The sequence below is a fragment of the Amphiprion ocellaris genome, chromosome 13 (assembly GCF_022539595.1).
Source record: "Amphiprion ocellaris isolate individual 3 ecotype Okinawa chromosome 13, ASM2253959v1, whole genome shotgun sequence".
NCBI lineage: Eukaryota > Metazoa > Chordata > Actinopteri > Pomacentridae > Amphiprion > Amphiprion ocellaris.
This window is the reverse complement of record NC_072778.1, coordinates 12,776,516-12,798,934: the sequence shown is the minus strand read 5'-3', so window position 1 is coordinate 12,798,934 and position 22,419 is coordinate 12,776,516. Positions and strand designations below refer to the sequence as shown.

The 22,419-nt window shown below is 39.1% G+C and overlaps 1 protein-coding gene across 6 annotated transcripts in view; it reads right to left on the bottom strand.

Annotated features, from left to right (window-relative positions):
- diaph2 (diaphanous-related formin 2) overlaps positions 1-22,419 on the bottom strand; it is a 373,465-nt gene that overhangs the window by 242,132 nt on the left and 108,914 nt on the right. For all 6 annotated transcript variants that reach the window (XM_055016416.1, XM_055016421.1, XM_055016420.1 and 3 more), the window contains 9 exons: positions 19,732-19,806; positions 19,574-19,643; positions 18,674-18,810; positions 14,112-14,220; positions 11,024-11,134; positions 9,312-9,424; positions 6,175-6,291; positions 1,866-1,984; positions 95-159 (listed from right to left, as the gene is read on the bottom strand). In XM_055016416.1, the coding sequence (XP_054872391.1) occupies positions 95-159; positions 1,866-1,984; positions 6,175-6,291; positions 9,312-9,424; positions 11,024-11,134; positions 14,112-14,220; positions 18,674-18,810; positions 19,574-19,643; positions 19,732-19,806 (916 nt within the window). The remainder of the gene's footprint in view (positions 1-94; positions 160-1,865; positions 1,985-6,174; positions 6,292-9,311; positions 9,425-11,023; positions 11,135-14,111; positions 14,221-18,673; positions 18,811-19,573; positions 19,644-19,731; positions 19,807-22,419) is intronic.

Here is a 22,419-nt window from a genome sequence, read left to right as displayed (position 1 = left end):
AATCAATAGCTTGTCTGGGAGCTCTGAGGAAGAAAAAACTTTCCTGATGGGAGCTGGCCAACCAAGGGAGCTGTTGGAGTGATTAATGTCTCACCTTTTTGGAGTACTCTGCAGCTTTCTGCTCACTCTCTTCAACTTTGGCTTTATCTACACACTGATCTGTAAGACAAGACAGCCACAGTCACAAGATACTTCAAAGGCATCTCCGGGCACATTGTGCATCATTAGCTCCTCGTGTGAGATTTACAATTAGACTTGTGTTTTCTTATCAAAGCACATTAGAGCTACTGTGATTTGAAGAGTATCTCGGAAACCTGTTTGGTCTGTGAAATGTAAAATCTTAAGATGGTCTTAACATTGTCATATAGCATGTGAGCCTTTCATCACACTTAAAGTTGCACAGCATGTATTGAGAAAAGCAGCACTTCGCTGTCTCCCATAGGAATCATTTAACTTAGCATTTCAAAGGTTAGCAGACATGCTATTTAAAGCATCCATCCATACATGTTCAGATGAGATAGTTTCTGTAAGCAACTTCTGCATACATTTCACATGAAAAGCTGTATAAAACTGATTTATGTGATCAATGGCGAAACTTAGTGAATAACAAAATAAATACAAAATTCAGATTAAAAAAGAGGAGGCAAGACACAAAGAGGGGCACTTTGGCAAGCGATGCAACTGCTGTGATGATCCTGTGAAGACGGGACAAGAAGAGAGACTGTTTTCATGATTCGTTTAATAACTGCCTCACATACAGTGAAATCAGTCACACTGTGCAGCTCTTGGCTCTTGAATCATTAGCAGATGTGCTACTATCTTGCCGTCCTCCTCTTTTCACTGTCGCTTTATCACAGGGGTGTCCTTTAATTACAGGAACCACCACCTGCAAACTGTGAGTTGATATCTGTTGTTCGAGGGTGTTAAGCCTTGAATAAGAAAAAATACTATCAGAGCCTAAAATATCTTTCGATTGGAATCATACATTTCAGATCATTGTTTTGCAAATGTTTTATATGTTTTGCTTTTGTAGTTTTGTCTGGCAACCTTTACAAACCTCACATTTTGCAATTACCCTACAGATAGTGCAAGCGCAACTATAAGGTGTAAATTATTGTTAGATGACACACGGTTACACATTTTCCCTCTGAAAAACAATTATTAAAATATGACAACCTACTGTGAATGTGGGAGAAAAAAAATAGAAATACACCTTTCAAAATCCTATGTGGCTGCGAATTCAACAAACCACAATGAAAGGTTGTTAAGTGGGGATTCTCTTTTTATCTGATTAAATCTCACTAAAGTGAGTGAGAAAACGTATTTATTACTGCAACAGTCCTCTGTGGAAAGGTTCAGAAACTTTTAATGACCCTTTGTTGGCAAGTCACAGAACTGTTAGTGGCACAACTGAGAGAAACAAAGCGATGTCATTTATTTCTTTTCTGTTTGCGAAAATTTTTTTAAAAAAATCCCCATTAGTAATGCAGTGCAAATAGACGTGTTCTCTCTCTATGATTTCACAAACACAGCTAACAAACACCCTAACTGAGGAAAATACCAAATTATTCAGAATTAACTGAACTTGTTTTACCAAATCAAATGTATTAGTCATTAATAATTAGGTGACACTACATTATACCTATGTTGGATGGAGGAATATTAGGAGGATAATGAGAATAACATAGACCTCCAGAAGAACGTCATTGAAAAAGAATAAAATGATCTGTAGGGTGACTTCAATAGGGTAGAATCTTAAGCATGATGCACTTTTTATTAACCTTTCATGATTAGATAACAAATTTTAGACTTCTGAAGACATGTGGACAAGAAATTTTGAAATCATAGTGCAACGTCCAAGTTACCAATCAGCTGGGTGAAGTCCACATCCAGTCTTTTACTGTAGCCAAAGTCAGGGTCCATCCCATTGCGATGCAGAACCACCTGAGACACACATTCCTCTATCACCTTGTAGTACTGAGGCCTGAAGGGTCAGGAAACAAAGCAGAACAATTAGACAAGCCACAGTAAGATATGAGTGACACAAACTCTACAAGGCTAATTAACCACAAATGATTCTCTTATCCAAGCTAGAGGTCACAAAATGCCATGTCAAGAAGGGTGCTGCTGGAGAAAATAGGCACCCTATTAAATTTGATCACTTGCTTCAGCCCTATCATGAAATTAGCAGATTAATGGGTACACAGAGCCCAAGTATGTGTTAGTCCGTCCATTTCAAGGTGACTGACGGTAGTCAAGGCTACGCTTGCCCTCTTGCATAATTTGCAATCATCTTTGCCAATTAGAGCAACCATAAAAACTGAAATGTAAATCTAATCAGTGTAATGTGTGTAATTGAAAGCACAATGACCGGGAAAACATGTCGCCCAGTTAGGAGTGTGACTGAGTGCTTGGCGTTGTCAAGCAGGGTGTGTGAATCAGCCTGAGAGTCCAATTCCACCACACAGGTTGGTATGTGACCTTTTCTCTGCAACATTATCAACTTTAATTGCAAGTGACATTTAGCAAATACAATGGCAGCTTAAGCAGACCTCCAAACTGAGAAGTAATTATTTTCTAAGCATGGCGTTCTCCAGAAGTTGATGTGTAAGTTTAAAATAGCTCCTTTTTGTTATTCCTCTAAAGACAAAATGTGAAAAACTGACCCTTAATGATGCTCACAAATATGCCCGACAACAAATTTTATGTTGTTTTAATATGACTAATTTCTATGAAGGGCTGAGCAATGGCAATTATAGTATGACACTGTAAAATCTTGAATAGGGGTGGAGCAGAATTTACACACTATTGGTAGGAGGAACACAGAATTAGCAGCTGGAGCCTTCTGATTCAAAAATCACATCAACTCCTTTCACCTCCTTTCTGTTAAAAAGCGGCAAAGAATGTAAGGTACCTTGCTCTGTGCAATACACGGCAAAAACACATGCTACAAAACTCCGACTACGTTTTCAGTGGCAGACCATGTTGCTTTTTGTTTACATGGATTCTGTTCTTGTTTAAGAAAACTATTTTGGTCTATAATTTCACATCAAGTCAACACTGGAACATCCACAAATACCTGTATGGGAAATATTCTGAAGTTAATCATTTTCAGCTTCCCAAGGTTGTCCAAGTGATTTATAATAATGAATAATTGAAAATCAGATGCCGAAAGCCTGAGATTTTATGACAACTTTGATCCACATAAAGCACTCAAAGTCTGATCAAAGCCTGCCTGTCTGATGGCTCGACATGAAAGCATTCAGGGAAAGGAACATTACTGTTACTAAATTGTAATAACTGATTTTAGCGGGCAGAATTGTGAACAAAGTATCTGTTGCCAGGTGGGTCAGCTTTTTTTTCCAAAAAGACCAAAAAAGCACAGAAATCAAGGCTGTATCAAAGTAAAGAGAAGTGGTGAAAAAAACACTTTGTTATTATCAATCATGAAATGGAAAGAAGTTTATCCCCAAGGATTTAACTCTAACTGTTGCACATAAATTCAAAGGCTATGTTCCGATGATACCTTGTGGGTGGACAGACCATATCATGTTATGAACAGAAATATGAAAGACCACAAATTTCTGAGCCAAAGCAAATAAGAATAAATCAGCATTTAGGTGCACTGTTTTGAAAGCATGAAATGCCATACATTAAGCTTGAGCTGGCGGATTCGCCCACTCATGACCAGAACGAGCTCGTGAAAGCTCACACATCGCCCTGCATGGCTTAAGCACTGTGGCACTCAGCTTACAACTGTCACCAATGTACACCACATTATTATCTCAATAAGCCGCCCTATTTTCCCTTCGTCCTCCATCCTCCGCCACCACTGAGCAGATAGGGGCTGGGTGGAGATAACTAGAGACGGAGAGAGTGACCCAGAACTGTCAGGCCCCTCCACAGTGGGCAGGGCTGGGCTCCAGAAGCAAACATATGTCCCCTGTATCATTCCCCACCTCTTCTTTTACTTTGGCACCTTCATTTCTTCCAGTGATAGCTCTGCAGTTCAGCACAGCCCCAGTCACTTGATCCAGCTCTGCTCCACATAACCAGTGTAATCCCCATATCGCCAGGCTCCAAAAGAGCAGATCTGCTCTATATTTACTGGGTGGGTTTGATGTGCTCCCATTCATTAGGCTTGCAGTGAGAGATTAATTATCAAAAATAAACCAAGCCCTGGAGGGGGAAAAAAAACAACTAATGTTGGGTTAGGAGGAATTACAGTAGACAGAGCGCTTCCCCACTATAGTCTGTCTTATTATTAGAAGACTAATTATAATATTTAATGAATTATAATTTAAGATTATTGTTTGACAAAAGAATTAAGGTACCAAGTGCGCTTTCAATTTCAATGAACACAGTGCCAAAAAAGTGCTTAATTACTTACTTCAGACAAAATATGATAAGCACACATGTATCCCTTTGATTACAAAGCCGAAGTGTCAAACTTTTGTAGCACTACCTCACCGAAGGTTGCCACAGTTAAATGATTTCAAATGGGATGATACATTGCTGTCGCACATTCTCTGACCTCCCAATTTGTTTTTGTTCCATGTTGTGGTAATGGTACATCAATACTATAGTATTTTACACTCACCCAATTTTAACCACAACCTGAAAAGCAGGTAACTTTAAGGGTGAAGAATGAAAAAAGACAGATAGTATCATTTGGAAATAGCTGCATGCACTGTAGTACTGCATCTTCCATCATCCTAACTCCACAGCAGTGATGTATGGGGAATAAAATGCCTCAGTCATAATGCATTTCTGGTCTTAATGTTTGTGTGAGCATGTGTGCGAGTTGCTTCCTGCATTTGTTATCAAGAGTGGAGGGAGGGAGAAAAAAATCAAAAACATATCTTTAAAAAGATCATCCGTTTTTTATGAGCATTGCTACTGATTCCTTCATACTGGTGGCTTACAGAAGCGTACATGAACACTGGAGCTGAGGTGGACATGGCGGTACTGGATGGTTAATGTGAATTCTATTTCTCACTTCCTCTGAATAGATGAAGAATACATAATTCATAAGTTCAAGGGAACAGCAACTTGTCTATGGTAAATTCATCTTCCTCCTCTCATCCTCCCTTCATCTTCGAACTTTCTTTTTTAAGTCTTATTCCTGCAAAAAGGTCTGACACAGCAGTGAATTCATCAGTGTCACTACATTCATCAGAGCGGCGACCTTCCTTTCCAGTTACTGAAATATTTGCTCTTCTAAGGTAAAGTAGAAAGCCCCACGTTTTAAAATCTCTTAATAATTCTAAATAAGAAAATAGTAATTTAACATTTCCTACTTCATTATTTCAAACAAAAGGAGGTTAGAAAAAGCCTTTTTTGTTACAGAGTAACTGCAATCCTGCATTTTTTTTTACTCTGCAGTGCAGCAATTTGCAGTGCATTCATTATTTCTAAAATGACAGCTGCACATCTTAAACTTTAAACGTATTTAAATTTAAACATGGTATTTAAGACGCTTGACACTGTCTCATGAACAAAATCAATTTAGTTTCTGGCCAAACTGATGTGAAATGGTACGAAAAATTCTCTGCGATAAATACCAACACACTAATCAAATTTCTGATCTTTGTTCTGTTAGCTGCAATACCACCAGTGGACCCGGCATAAAAACTCATTTATATGTGCACAACACGACACATATAGTCCGCTCTGCTTCAACTGCTTCAACTGTTGGGCTTCTTTCAGAACATTATTTTTCAGCATAACAATCCAGAATCTGTATCACTCAGAGAGGATATTGTAAGAAAAAGTCACTCTGAAAGAAAGCCACACCCCTGACATTGAAAACTCTGGCTTCAGGGCTTAACATACCTCGCTAACCCGCTAATCTCACTTCCTATTGCACTGCAGATGTTGCTTCATTGTGTAGTCTCAATAAACTGGGAAAGATTTATTCTGACAACCTGGCTTTGACATTTCACAATATGATGTCAAAGACAAACCGACAGACAGATGGCGGCCATAACTTGTAGTGTAAGTAATGAACAAATAAGTTCAGATTGATGTATGAGTTATTGTGTAAAAAAAAAAAAAAAAAAAAAAAAAAAAGAGCAAAAAGCCCAAAAGCTACAAAAGCACACAGACAGCAAGTATCACAAGGTCATCAGTCAATACAAGGCCAGTGGTATGTAAAAACCACACAGAACTTACCTGATGTAATAGTCGTTCCTGATGAGCAATAGGTGCTGAAGGATTGACAGGAAGTATGCCTCTGAGCCAGTGTCTTTCACCATGTTGGACAGGAGATGGTACACCTCATTCATATCAGTACAGGAGCAAGGTTAAGGAAAACAACTTTATTACAGTGTTATATTGTAATGGTAATCCAGTTAGCTGTTCATGTTAACATCTTGAGAAGACACCCAGTTTGAATTCATTATTCAGGTGCATTCAACTCCTGTAAACATTTAAATTTTTATTACTTCCCGTTTTCATTATTTTCCCCGGTTTCTCGACTCAGGTTTTCTGACAGGTATCATTGTGCAAAAGCAAACAGAGATGTGATTCCTCTTATCCATTCTCTCTCGGGGGAGCTAAAACAGTGTAAACAGCTAACTTGAGGAGGGGGATTGGCAATGAAGAATGCTCCCTCTGGTTTACCTGTCACTCCAGACCTTTCAAGACAGAAGAAATTAATTACATGAAAACCTCACTGGTTTGAATGTTTATGCCAAGAATGATAGGGATCCAATCATTTGTAGGGCAAAAATATGGCTGAGGTTCAGTTCTCAGATTGAAACTGACATGTACTCAGGAGCAAAAATTCATGTTATTAAATTTGCAAAAGCTATTGATTATGTGTCTTATGTTTTCTTTCCCCAGGAGGAAGTGCTGATGGCTCTGACATCTAAAACGGATGCTAAATCAAACTGTCTTATTTTTTATTCTTCATGTTAAATATGATATACTACTTTTTATGATAACTTGATTGAGTATTTGTTTCAAAAAGTATTTGTTCGTAACGAATTCTATTCAAAGAAGCAAAAAGTATTTGGTATTAAGAATACTGACTCAAAAACAACGCAAGAACTGTTGAACATACAGCATAGGAGAAGACAAGCATGGACATTGAAACTAATTCCAATATTCAATTTTCATGTTAATGGTTGATTTGTAGTACAAGATCAATTTGGAAAAAATTTAATTTGTGTTTCTCAAACATCTAATAGCGCTCTGAAAGTGTAGCTCTAAGAAGTAAAGAACTGAGGAAAATTAATGATTTGGAGTCTATTAAATTTGTTTGCTCGAGAAAGGAGGATTTCCCTATGGAGGCTCATCTTGTCTGATAAAGTGGAAATAAGCCTCTCAGATATGTGCACACATGCAGAAAAAAGTAAACTAGGGAGACGGTGCAATGTTAAGCTTGCAGAGATGAAAACCTGATTGCCATTCTAACATGAAGTGTGGATCCTGACAATGAGTGTTAAAATATTTACACATAGCAATATACTGATTGCAAAGCAATCAAGTGGCATTTGCAACAAGGTAGCATCATATGTTGTGATTCCCTTCCTTTCTGCTATAGCTACAGAAAACACTAGGTAACTGCAGAGACTAAGTAAACATCTTTAGGTGGTGAGCTTGCTACCATCTAGACAAACAATCTGCAGACACCGCAACTGGAGCAGATCAATTCTTTTAAATACAGTTTGACACTTTCCCTATTAATTTCAACAATGTCTTTAATTAAACTCCTATCCCATTTCAAATTTTTTAGAGAAACACGGATGGGAATACACGCTCCTCTAAAGTATCAGTTCCCTCCCTTGCATTAGCTGAATATGAAGCCTGGGAGAGTTACCAATCCTGTGAGATTCAATTATAGCCTCACCACAGCAGCATTTGAGAGGACATGAGAAGGAGCTCACACTGGGAAAGCATCCAACTAGCTTCATCTATCACTAAACTGCAGACATAAACCTAATGTAAAATGCCAATCTATTCAGTGGCACCCCCCTCTACACTCTCTTTCTCACTCTCTGTCTCTCTTTATATTCTCTCTCCAAATAATGAATAAACATGAGTGGCAGTCAAGTGTGATGTAGGCCAGTGAGTGGTAGGGTCAATCAATCACCATTCCACAGCTCATTAATATTTATTAGGGGCCTGGAGTCACCTCCTCGGCACCTGGACCTGGGCCGGACACAGCAGAGACAAGCCTCTTCAGGTTAATATTCATGAAACTGCTGGGAGAAACAAGACACATATGCAATGTTCAGGTAGAAGAACCACCACCTGCATGATATCATGCATATACACATGCATGTGTGTGTGTGTGCGTTATGCAGGCAAAGGACAAAGGGTAGCCTAGGCATTCAAATCATGCTCATACCTCACAGATCAATACCACATTGTCCTTAGAAACAAACATTGAGCCTTCTCATTTGTGAACCTGCTCAAGCACATCATTAATCCAGGTGGACTTTTTTTCCTCTCCATCTTCTCTCTACAGACACACACACACAACCTCCTCCCCTCACCTACATGTGTCAACAGAAACTGTCACTCACCATGGCACTTTGTGCCTGTACTAGAACTGTGGGGTTTGTTGGAGGAAAATGGTTGTGGGAATGAACATCTGCATAACAATGTCAGAGTCTGGTTTGTCTGCTCACAATGTCAGCCATTCATACATAGCCTTAGAGAAGATTTGTGAATTATTAAACGGTTCTTCTCCTGGATGCGTGAAGAAGTTTCCAACTTGGGACTAAATTAGTTCTCACCTTATTAACTTCTACTCTGAATGTTTGGAGTTAAATGGACATTCATAGACAGCTAGAGGACAAAATTCAGTTTTTGAAAATGGAACACAGAAACAAGGAGAGACAGAACTCACACAGAAAAAATACATATTGCAATGTAACAGAATATTATTCCGCATAAAAATATAGCCTACTGTGCGTAAGGAACGATAGAAAGAGGAAAGCATATACCTATAGGAAACCTCCTGAGCCTTACTATAGTCCCACTTAACCCAATACTAACAGGAAAATGACAGAAAGTGAAGTGAAGAGGAGAGGAGATGGAGAGGAGGAGAAGAATAAATAAAAAGAAGTGTGAAGAGGTCAGAGGTTAAGATGACAGGGTTATTTACTTAGTATACCTGGCCAGAGATGGAGCTGGATATTGTGCTCTGGCTCCTCTAATCCTTCTGTAATGAACAAAGTCATGAGGGGGCTTTAGCCCATAAAGCTTGACCAAACCCACAATATACACTCATCTCCTGGCTGCTAGTTCTGCAGACCTGTTCATCTGTATATTCACACAAAGTGAGGACAAAAGGATATTCCATCTCAGCGCGGATGTCATCCAGGCGATGGGAGAGTTCGATGGAGTCCTCTTCCTTGTTTTCATTGAACACCCTCAGCTGGATGTCGAGCTCCTCCGTCTCTTTAAGCTCCTGGAATAAGTTAGACAGACAGTTGAGAGTGTGTTACAGCTTTCACAAGGTCATCCTGCAGTGCAAATCCTAATTATCTGTTCAAGTATCTTGTATCAATTTGCTATTCTACTTTTTGTACCAATAAATCTTGTCCAACTTTTATATGTTAGTGTTAACTAGATCTGCCCAGAAAATCAAAATCACCAGAATATTAGTTTCCCTGTTCCAGCTGTACAGAAACTGGGAACTGAGCTGCCCTGAACCCTCTCAGTAAGTATTCCAGACAGTACCAATTCCAGCACACCTGTTCCAGCCACAAGGGGCTACATAGGTGCTCTTTACCACTTCTCTATGAATCACTGGTAGTGAAGTTTACAGATGGAGACAGAGCCAAATGTAACCCAATTTCTGCAGGTATCAATCACCCTGCAATGTTTTTCAGGTGCACCATCTGTCTTCAGCAAGCAGCGCTGGTTCGGAGGGAGGTGCACAATGGCACAAAAAAAAAGGAAGGGAGGGAGAAGAGGAGGAGAACCAAATACATGCGTCAAGGACTATGAGAACAAAACAAATTGTGCTTTCTTTTTTAGTGGAGTTCACTGTTTCTTTGCCAACAGCTACACTGACTCCTGAGCATAACTCATAATTAGATGAAAGAGTGTCAGTCTGAACGTCGGCATTAAAAGCAGTAAATGTGGCATTCATAAATGGCTGTACACTGAGACTCTTTCATATCGGCGGCAGAATTGAAGATAATTAAAGTAATGACAGTAATAATCAACAGGAGCAGCTGGGATGACTTATTAACAACTGGCTCTGTGACACGTTCACCCCGCTTGCGACAAATGAGAGTTTGAGTGATGAGTTGGAGCTCGTTTGCCTTCGGCTCATGTGAAGATGTGCAAGGTTGCTGATAATGATGCCTGTGTGATGAGGTGCTGGCACTGCATCACACCTGACACAAGCTTCTACTACTACTAATTACTGAGGATGTACAATGATATTGGCACCGTCATCGGTACGAGCCAATAAAGGTCTAAAAATGAAATAGTAGCGTTGGCCCTGAATGAACACTGACAGGCAGATAAAACAGCCTATAAGTTGACATGTCTGTTTGAAATGTAGCATAAAAGTAAATACGACGTGTTTTACATTTAACTTTTCTTACTTTGTCCAGCGAATGCACACATTTGAAAAGCATTGTATTTATGTCAGCACCTCATAGTGGGCCTTACTGGTAAGAATGTGTGGAATGATGTGTCATTCCCACTACAGTAAAATACTTTATGTTCTCTGCAATTAGGTGGAAAAAATACAGGCATATATCAGTATCAGCAATCAGCCAGAACAAATTGGAAAGTATTGGCTTGTTGGATGTCAGCAAAAATCTGGTATAACCTATCTCTAATGATGATTCTGATCTAGTGCATTTTTCGGACATGCCAAGTTTGTGATTTTATGTCTCGAAACTTTTATGTCTCAAAAAGTATTAAAAGAAATTAATTCTACGTCTACTTTATTTTGTTTGTAAGTCTGATTGTAAAGCTGATGTAGGCAGTATTTTTTTTACACTGTTTGGTGAAAAACAACAAAATATGTTATAGTCTGATTACTCACGGGAAGGATCTTCTTCAGGCCACATCTTAAAAACTCATTGCGTAAATGTATCCGGAAGTCCAGGTCATCGGGGGAGGTGACAAGGGCGTTGATCAGCTGCATGCAAGCAACCTGTGGAGCAGATGGACAAAAGGACAAATGAAAAAAAAACACAGAAAAAACAATTGTGAAAGTATGTATATGTTGCAAAACATGTTAATATAGCACTGAGTTTGTAATTGCATGTTCCGGCTGTGTGGTATCGAGGTGATTTTGGAGTGATCATTTGCTCTTACTGTCTAGTTTTCTCTAAAACCAAAATTACAGAAAACACACTGCAATGATGAGAGGAAAACGGTAAAGAGAAAAAGAGACTTGACGAAGATGGGAAAAAGTACAGGTCTGCTGTGTCTATTGACTAAATGTGCATTATTAATGGATTTATTGGTAAAGAAAAAGCCTCATCCTGAGTGTGTGTGTGTGTGTGTGTGTGTGTGTGTGTGTGTGGTGGGGGTGTGTGTTCGGTGGGTGGGTGGATGAGGAAGGGGAGGCGGGTTAAGAGGAAATCGCTGATGAATTATAATGAGCTGTAAGGTGTTTCAGGGGAGCAAGCCGAGGATAAGACAGTTTTCCTTGGACAGACAATCGATACCAGGCTGAAGGATTCCCATGGACAACGGGAAACGCTGCCTTCTGAAACCTTGACCCTGTACTGTTGGCTTGTATGCGTTATTAATAAGAGTCACAACAATGCTGATTCTCTGTGGTTTCCTGAGTCTGTTTTATTATTTTTTCAGGGTTAGAATTGCTGTTTGATTTAAAAGTATCACCCGCATTAAAAAACAAACAGATACTCTGGCAGGAAAGCAAATCAATCTGCAGCAGGCGATCATTCCGTGTAATGTCACCTGAACTGAACAAAATATTTCTTACTTATTGTTGCTTATTGTTCTAATGTTTTTGCTTATACAACTAATCTTAAGTCATCTTTTGTTAGAGCTACAATCAGGATAGCACAAGTCATTAAAGCAAATCGGTTGTTTTGCCTTGAGAAAAGCAAAAACAAAAGCTAGAGTGAGGAGCATTAGGTTTTTTTGTGTGTGTTTTTTGGTACTGTAGCAGAAAGCACAACAAGCATGTATGTTAGACAGTTTTAGGAGCGGAAAAAAATGCATTCTGTTCTGCGATACAAATAAGTTAGTGTATTTTCCCTTGGGAGAGCACAAGCTTGTTGCAGTAAAAGATGCACCGCAACTGCGTATGTGCCACCAGTGCCATGTACCAGAAACATGGAAGTTTGAGAAAAGCTCAAGGGCCTCGAAATAAGATCTGTGCACTGAAATCCTGACATTTTACTGCATCCACCAGAGGCCAGATACATAAAAGAAATTCCACCAAATCTTCACAGAATTTATCTGAGTGAAGAAAGCCATGGAGCTCATGAAAAATTCTTTCTCTTCTCCTGCATACAGATTTATACTAACATCAAGCACCTCAAACATACCTCAGTCATGTATTGTAGAGTGGGAACCCGTTGAGTTGGGGGTGGGTGCATTATCTGTATTAGGTTTAAAGAGCTGCAACCGTGCCAAAGGGAGGGGAGGGGGGGGCCAAACACCGTAATTAAAAGTGGCACTGCCAGGACAGTTTTAAAGTTGAAATGCGGAGTTTCCCTCGTGCTCAGTAGACAAGTATAGCCTGAACCACGGCAAAACACATTTTAATCACATTAGCAAAGTCTAGTTCTGCAGCCCATCACAGGTTTTGGATAAAAAGTCTATTAATTTCCTGGAACCCCCTGCATCAGCAAAGCATTTTAATTTACTTCACAATTAGCAGAGCTTCATTTCATTAACGGCAAAATTTAAAGGAAAAACAACAGCCTCCTAATAAAAGAATATCTACTTTCTCTTCCACCGTCCGCCTCATCAGTTTCCTTCATGACTTTTTTCTTCATGACTTCTCAATCCCTGCAGCTAAAGTAATTCCTTAAGTAATTCCCCGCTCGATTTTGGCTACACAAAAACATGTTTTAAGTGGTGTTGTTATTGCTGTTATATAGTTTTTCCCTGCTGCTGGAGAGTACTAGCGAAAATGAGGAGAGGTATGGCGCTTTTAGTTGCCCTTTCACACTGAGTCCTTTGAGACCCAACTTTGACAGCAACATGGAAAAAAGCAAGGAGAAGTATTTGTAAGATGTGAGGAAAAAATATGTATGGTAGTGGAAGGGAAAGAAAGAAAGAAAGAAAGAAAGAAAGAAAGAAAGAAAGAAAGAAAGAAAGAAAGAAAGAAAGAAAGAAAGAAAGAAAGAAAGAAAGAAAGAAAGAAAGAAAGAAAGAAAGAAAGAAAGAAAGAAAAAGAAAGAAAGAAAGAAAAAGAAAGAAAGAAAGAAAGGGGTGCAAAAATCGTGGGGGGAACTCAACATCTTTTTTTCATTGTCATTTTTCTGATGTTTGCAAAAAGAATGGGGGAATTCAGAAGAGGTGCTCAGTGAAGCAGGTGCTTTTGATTAAAGCAGGAGCATTGGAGCTCTGAGTGCATTTCTGTTACATCCCACAATGTGCTAGAGGTGATGTAAGGTTGATAAGAGGACGCAAAGACAGGAATAGTAAAAATACGAGGACAGCTGAGGTGGAGGTACAATAGTTCCCCGAGTGGCGTAGCTGTCAATTTGCCTGCATCAAACCTGATCCTTGTGACAAAAACAGAATTTGGGTGAATGACACTGTGCCAAGTTTTTGTGCACTGTACATGGCAAAACACCTGCTTTTGGTAATAAGCTGCTTGCTTCTTTTTGGAGTTTGAATAGTATGAATCTGTGTGTATGACACCCTGAAAGAGACACTGAAATTGTACAGGACAGCCTGCTGGAGAATATGAGTGCTTACTGTACTGGACACTGGATCAGACATTAAACCATGAAGGTCACTTTTTATCCATTAATGGAAATAATCAAAAGGGTAGCTGTGTATGTATAATGAATATTACAATGTGATATTAACTGTTTTTTCTTGTCTTTCTGGCTCTCTTTCACTGTGTGTGTGTGTGTGTGCGTGCGTGCGTGCGTGCGTGCGTGCGTGCGTGCGTGCGTGCGTGTGTGCGTCCTGACCTGGAGCTGCTGGGCCTCGTGGTTCTCCAGTCCTTCCACAATGGGAGCAAATCTCTCTTTATTGTTCCTCTCTGCAGCAATTGTCATGGCAGCTAGAATCTTATCCAGGCTGGAAGAAAACAGAGAACAGGGAGCAGGCAAACACAAAAGTCAACAAACACTTTTATCACCTCACTGACAGGACATTAACTGACAATTTTCAGCTCAAACACCATGTATCTTATCTCCCCTTGTGTGTTGGTGTGGACATGTGCTCGGCCAGTCTTTGGTCACTCTGACAAACGCTACCGCTTTCCATCTCTTTGTATGCAATCTAGTCAATTATTGTCGCAGTATCCAAGTTTGGCTTCATCTTGCCGTTACTAAGGTGATGCTTGACAACAACAGGGTTTTACTGCAAATGTGTTCAGTCGTCAAAGCAACTGTGGTATTGGAGTGTATCTGGATAGTGAGAAAGTGTGCAAATTATTGCAGCGACTGCCAGACTAACGTTCAAATACACCTATTGAGAAGGTAAGCAAATTAGAGTACCTGCAAGGGCTCAAGGCAGCCCGGCTTAATAGTGCATTGGACAAATTCATCCTCTAAATTGTGAATGAAACGAATTCAGTGCTACACATAAACACACACACAGGACCGTAATAAAAGTAAATTGATGTCTTATGAGCAGCTACGTGAGCAGTGATTTACAATATGCGTACACAATAATTGGCAGCAGGTGGTCTCTCTCACTGCAAGGCCATGGTGGCTATTTTAAATTCATAAGTTGAGAAACTGAACAGCTCCCCTATCCTCAACGGTGCTACTCTCAGGAGTACAAAAGAGCTCTTAGCCTGATCTACAAGTTCCCCTTGCTGTTCCAATAAATAATTTAAGGAAATAAATAAAGAAGTTGCACTAGACCAAATTGAAAATGGCAGTTTATTTGTGCACAAGCATGTGTAATCACACATGCAATCGAAACCTGGTGTTTCTGCTTTTATTACCACGTAACAAACCAAAAAAAACCACTTTAAAGTTGAAGAAATACTACAAATCCATTTGATATAGTGAGAGCGATCATATGTTTGACTAATGAGGCTGTATGTGTGGAGTAATCGCGCAGAGACAAATGAAAGGGCCTCGCTCTGCGACAGAGGATATAAAGTCACAGATATACATGGGGAGCTGCATACTGAGCAGCTTTAAAGCCAGTTCAGACGACGCTTCAAAACAGCCAAGATAGATCTGCTTAACTTGTCGTGTTCCCTTTTGATGCTGTCAGCTGAAGAGGGTGTTGAACATGAGCCAGCGTCACCACACTGGTTGGCAGAGAAGTTTCTGAGCGAGAAAAGTGACACCTCAGCTCCTTTGGCTGTCATTTCTACAGGATACGGACATTTTAATGCAAGGCTAAGATCATGGCAAAGATCTCCGTGTTTACTTGAACGTATTCTCGGATACTTTGAGTGAGAAGAGAGAGAGGGAGAGAGAAATTGAGTGGCTGAGAGAGAGCGCATTTGAATTATCTCTACACCCACTATCTGCTTAAAATAGTGGTGGTGTTCTTGTTTGTGTGCAAGCAGCAAGTCTACATCTGTGTGTTAAAGTGGTGACTGAACGGAACACGGGTCTAATTATTCATTCACTGCATCAATGCATTGATTATATCAAGACTCAAGTGCATCTATCTGCAAAAATCATGATTAAATCGAGTCAAGCTCACTTCAGTGATGATCTACATTACCAAACACGCTTTGAGTCAAACTGCGATTAGTTGTCTGTATATTAATTTTCCAAAGAAGGCAAACTTCCTTTAAAGCAATAATCTGTTAAGACAGCATTTAGATGTGTAACAACCCTAGAGGCTGTAGTAGGTTGTGTTATGTATGCTAGTGCTGCTATTGCTTACATGTTTGACCCCTCAAAAAATCCTATTTCTACAGCAGACATTTTGACACGTCAGTAGAAAAAGCATTACTGTAATTAATGAAAAAAAATGATGGCAGGGTCATTATAGATTTGCGGCTCAATAGCAGGATTTATTAGATTACTTGAATGGAACAAAGTCAGTGTTAATAGCTTCACTTCTGAGTTTACTGCTGTGAAAAATCAAAGTGTTAAAAAAAGGTCTATTAAGGAACAAGCACCTAATTCAGTTATACAAAATATTTTAGATGTATTAGCATGGATTTATGCTGTTAAACAAAAGTACCTGACACCCAGATGTTAAAAGACCATAAATGCAAAAAATAAGACAATGTAATATTCATTTTTTTAATTAGAAGTGACTATGTAGTCTTCTCTATTTGCCGTCTGGTGATACATGCAGTCTTATTTTATAGTAAACATCTGTTTAACAGACATATGCATATTTAGTCAATGGATATACATTTATAGGAGCAGTTACTGAATGTATTTCTTTAAAATCATTTTGGAAAACATGCACGGTAAGGGTCAGAGCTACAAGCATAGCTGCCTATTTAGATGGTCAGAAATATGAGACACATTGCTGAACTCAGCTTCTCCAGCGGAATTTGTGGGTTTGTTTATTTCCACCACTGCATACAGACTGACTTTGAAGTGCCATTGTTATTCCAGTCTGGCCCTGTGGGAAACAATAAAAAACACTCCCCTAAATCCAATTTATAAGCTGTCAGCCAGGTTGTGTCTGTGGCAAACTACACTGACTTCAACACATTAAAAGAGACTAAACTGTATCATCTCCCCATGTGACCCAACACATTTCTACACTGTCTGAAGTCATGTGTAAATGCAGTATATGCTCACAGTGTAGGGGTGTAGCGATAGATGCATTTGTCCTGAATTGTTCGGTACGCAACATACAGTTCTGTATGAAATTTTCTCAAAGCGGTACAATTAGTGAGCCAAACAATTACCGTCATAGGTTTATTTATATCTTCGTACCGCACTCCTGGGGAGAAAATTGTAAAGCAAAAGCTCCTCCCACAGCATTTTAACAGTGTAACAGTTGATGCCCCTCAGCTATAACATGCTAGCAGAGTTAGTCTTGAAAGCTGTACAGACACTGTGCCAATTTAATTAAACAGGTACATGTTGCTTTGCTTTTTAATCGATTTTTCCTGTGACTTTTCTGCTCACCCTGTGCTGGTCAGTGGATTTGCTACCATGTGGAGCTCACACTAAATGTAAACATCGACACATTTGTCCAAAGATGGCTAAGTCCTCAGTGTTGACAAAGAAAGAGGATTGCAGGATTACTTTGTGTTTTTTTGGAGATGAATTTGTGCCCACGGGTGTTACTCAAACTGGGGAAAAAAAGGTGTCTCTACATGTTATAGATATTTTTGAACTTTTAAAATGTGTTCCCATGTTTGTCCCCTATTTGCTCAGTGTGTACACAGCCTGCAGTTCAGTCTAATCCACAGGTCATATGACTGTTGGTTACAGCAAAGTGTACTGAGGAGCTCACAAATTTGTATTTTTTTTTTTACATAATCCTGTTGGTGAAATGTGAATTTGTGACTGAATAAAGTGGTTTGAATGAAAAATCACAATTTTATACTTGCATCTAATATATAATACATCTAACAATTTCTGACAAATGGTGTAATGTTGCCTTCTTTTTTTTTTTTTTTTTAAAGATAACAAGCCTTTCAAACCCACCGGCAGATTCTTGGGTTCAGACATTTAATTATAAATATGTTGCACTTGTGATTATTGACATTCTTAATTTCATTTTATTTTTGCAACTGAGAGTAAACAGCTTAGAATCCTCTTTCTGACAGTACACAGCCTTTGAGTATTTTAAATGTAAAAATGTAAGAACAGAATAAGTGACAATTACACACTTTCGAATAAGCATAAATACAATATAAATAGAAATATGGACTTTGTATCTGGGTAAACCCATATCGCAGTGGGTAAACATTTACACATAGGGGGCAATTTCTGTCTGAGTACATGTCATCTAGTGGGAGAATATACCAAAGCAAAAGTAATATTGCAGTGTTTACAAAAAGCAGCTTTCTCCTTCCCTCTTGCTATTTCAGAAACATTAGTATGAGAACACATCGGACCATATGTCTTTCATAGGTGCATTTCATTTTTTGCCATCAGTCAGGATTCTGTAACAGTGTTGTACTGTCCCTATAACCGCTGTGATTTACTGAGAAAGATAAGAAAATGTGTTCTCCCGCTGTCAATTCTGAACACTAAAACACTGCAGAACAGTGAAAAGAGGATAGGAAAAGTACTTATAGGGTCAGCTGACTACTCTCACCAAACAAGCAAATTGAGGTGTGTGGAACAAGTGTAATAAACAGACTGTTTGTCTTTGAGATTGTTGGAAACCTGTCTCTTTTTTATGTCACTTTTGTTGCATACAAACCTTTTACTCCCATTCTTTTCATTTGAAAATCAAACCTGCAAAAAAAAACCAAACCTCCTCACCTGATTACTGACCTTAAAACTGTGACAAACCCATCTTATTCCAGACTTTGTAAAGGTGAGGGACTGGGTATACTGTAGATTTTCTATACATGTGCCCAATGTGTGAGAATAGGTGTGACAAACAATTAGATAAAAAGATTTCAACTTACATGTTTTCCTCTCCAATGATACAGAAAGCAGAGAGAATTTTGACAATCTCTGTCATCATGTTGGTCTGTTTGGGGTCGATCGCTCGTGCCAACAGCAACAAGCTTCGTTCGTCTCCCAAGATCCTTTGCAGTCCATACTGTGAGACATGAAATAGGCGAGGTAGGACGGAGAATAGCTCCATTGGGTATAAATTAATGAGAGCATCTGCATTCATAGAGAACTTTCCTTCCAAATAAAAAAATGTATTACACAAAAAAAGCACTAATGTATCTAAGTTATAGTTAGCCTTAATTTTCTTTTAAGGAGGGACAACGAGGCCATGGGAGAAAATGGAGAGGATGATGAATTAATTCAATTCAGGACAGGACTATAGGGACATATACTTATAGTCTCCTGCACCTTTTAGTCTCCCCACAACTGAAGGAACGGGTTGAGATGACCACATGTGGGGATTAACTCAAAGAGAAGCTATATCAATAGTTCATCTATCCCTGAAATGTGTGCCACTTTTGAGAAATGAGCCAGACCTTCCCAAAAAGGATAATTAAAAGATCTGAGACTGTGAGCTTGAAATGGTAAAATTAGCTTCACTTTACTGCCCCACTATCCCAAGCTTGTCAGAGTCCAGATTCAAATCAGGTATAGAATCCTGGTCACCTGAGCTGCTATGAGACGTTTAATTTAATGCTCTGATGTTTAATTTAAGTGTGCTACGAGTGGTGTCTGCCTTTGCTTTTTACTTATTTGTAAATTATATTTAACCTTCAACTACTGAATAAAAACAAAATAATAGTTTTGCAGCCAGGCAATATCATTACATGCTAGTATACTGACATTATAAATGAGATCTTTATATAAGAAATCAAATAAATGTATAACATTTTTTTTCATGTACAAACCTTATTGTTCATGAACGCCTTCAAGCACTGGATGAGTTTATGCTGGTTCCGTTTATCAATATTCTCTTGCCTGGAAAAAATAAATTATTATGATTATATGAACAGAGCTTGGTGGTGAAAAATAACAAAGACATGTGATGTACTTTGAGTTAACTCACTGTTTCTTGTCCAGCAGCTTCTCCAGAGCATCCAGAAGAAGGCCAAGACCCTCATGACCGAAGTTATTAACCCAACTAGAGAGAAAACACAGACAGACAAAAAAAAAAACAATCAGATCATCCAATACAAAATTATTATTCCCCTGTTGGTTCACTGGAGGGCAGACTGAGAGGGACACCACCACAAACAATATTAACCCAAAGGAAATCAGTCATTCAGACTAATATCAGAGGTTTAACACTTAACTGGATAAATTGACTGTTGTAGTGGTTTTTAATTCCTAACAGGGAGCGGTGCAAATCAAAAACCACCCTGCCCTCTTCCCGACACTGAATACAGTCTGAATCAGTTTGAATTTAAACTGCACCCATTTACAAGCAAATGAACACTCATCCATCTTAACTAGTGTTCCCATCGCTAAGCAGTTTGTATCCAGGCCCCCCTGTGAGCTGCTATGCTACTGTGCCAAAAGATTAAGCAATGCAAGAAAGATAACACTGTAATCGATAATGGATCGCGAGAGATAATTGGCTATAAACCACAGCGTATCAGGAGACAGCAAATGATCCAGTGCAGATGAGCCCGTTTGTCTAAGCCAGGAGAAGAGAGAGGCAGGAGGAGGTGGGAGGGACAGTGTGGTCACAGCCAGATTATGTCATTAGCATTACTTGTTTTCAGGCTCCTAACTGTCAATAACGCAAAATACATGGAGCAATTTTCTGACATTAACAGGGCATAAGTCAATGATTTCTCCCGCCTTTTTGACAATGATTTGAAATAATAATGGTTTGAGTATTAAAGCCATTTGTATTGACTCGGTGAGTCGAAGGAGCCCCTCAATTAGGGATGAGATGCATTAGCCTGAGGCGACTAGCCAAGTTGAGGTGAGGTATTTCTTTGATCTGCATCTAAATTAGCACACACAACACCCCCCCAACCCACCTACCATTACTCAAATTTCATTAGCAGACAAGCAGAGCCAATTTATAAGTTCTAAATATTTACTTTTGTGTATAATGATGATCTGTTTTCTTAATAAAAACAAAACATCCTAATGTTTTATAAATGTCTTTATAAATGTCTGTTTACCAAGAGTCTTCCAATTTGAATGTTTTCTTCCTGCATGTATTTTGCACATGCTGAAGGCCATAAAAGAGATGAAAGAACAGACAGTCTCATTTTACTGCAGAATAACAATGCAGTTGTATATATTGGTGATACAGAGATGGCAGAAGCAAATGAAAGACTGGGACAACAAAGAGGGAAATGAGGCGACATGGCTGAGGGAGCACAATTCACTAAGTCCACAGGCTTTGTTTATGCTCCTTAGTAATGAAGGGTAATGTCAGTCTCTGGAGAAAAAGGAAACAGGACCAATATTTGTGAGGAGAAACTTTGTTCATTACACAATGTAACTGTCGCATGGGATTTTGGGGAGGTTGTGTAACATCAGCAAGGTGTGTGAGAACTTTTACACATGCAAGCAAAAGCAAACCAGTGACGGAACCCGGTCACTAACTGACTCTGACCAGTACACACTGAGTGAAAAACTACTGCAGCAGTCAGAGTAAGTCAAATTTCACTTTACTACGTACATATTCAAAATGTTAAACATTTGTTTATGCCAAAGCTCCAGCCTTAAAAAAGAGAACTCCCATTCCGCAGTTCTCATATCAGCATTTGGTTGAGATTTTGTTGATGTTATGATCAATTTTTCAGATCCATGGTGCGTTCTGACACATTTTTATGTAGCGATCAACATTTTCTCACACTCCTGGTGTTTTCAGGCACCCTAAGGGCAGGACTAGTATGCTTTGATTGCAAATGCTGCATTCATGCTGTATCTTATCAAGTGACAGCTAAAAACTTGAATTAATATTAGTCAAAAACAAGCAAATCACAAACACCAACTATTGTAATATGTAAACTGGAAATCTTGCAACAGATGTTTGTGCAAAGTGTTTAGTGTCTGCTCCATGTTTGCCTTCTCTGTAATACTGTTTGACTGTAACAGAGCAGACATAAAAGAAAGCTGGGACTGGGATTGTGTGTGCAGTAAGTTTTTCATCAAAAATGCACGTCTTGCTGCAGGTTGCAACATAATGCGGTCCTCCTCAAGGTTTTTAAGTCACGAAATGTTTTGAGTCCTCCCTACATCCCAGACTGTCTATCATTTTCTGTCCCCTCACGTATACCCTTAGGTCCTCTACAGCTTGCCTTCTAAATGCCCCTGAAGTTACCACAAAGACAATGAAAGATGGCACTTCTATAGTGTTTTCCCGAGGCTATGAAATGCCCCCTCTCTCTCTTCATCAGGGGGAACTGCTTCAATGGACAGCATACTATTACAACAACTAACACAAATAACAATGCAGAGTCTTCCTAGTCGTATAATGCTTGTAGAATTAATAATTTTACAACCCACTCTTTCTACATCTACCTCATAAAAGCATTTCTTCCTCCAACACATGACCAGAACATATGAATTTTAGGAGATAATATTATTATAAAGGGCTTTTTTTCATCCAACAAGCATTTCTTTATCAGACTTGTATTGTAGACGTGGGTAAAGTTTGGTCAAATATAAGGTATAACACCAAAGGAACAAGGGATCAAATCCTTCCCTTATCAGTCTCTTCTCCTAATGCGGGCATACATCCAAGGATTTCATTAACTTGGGGGAGAAC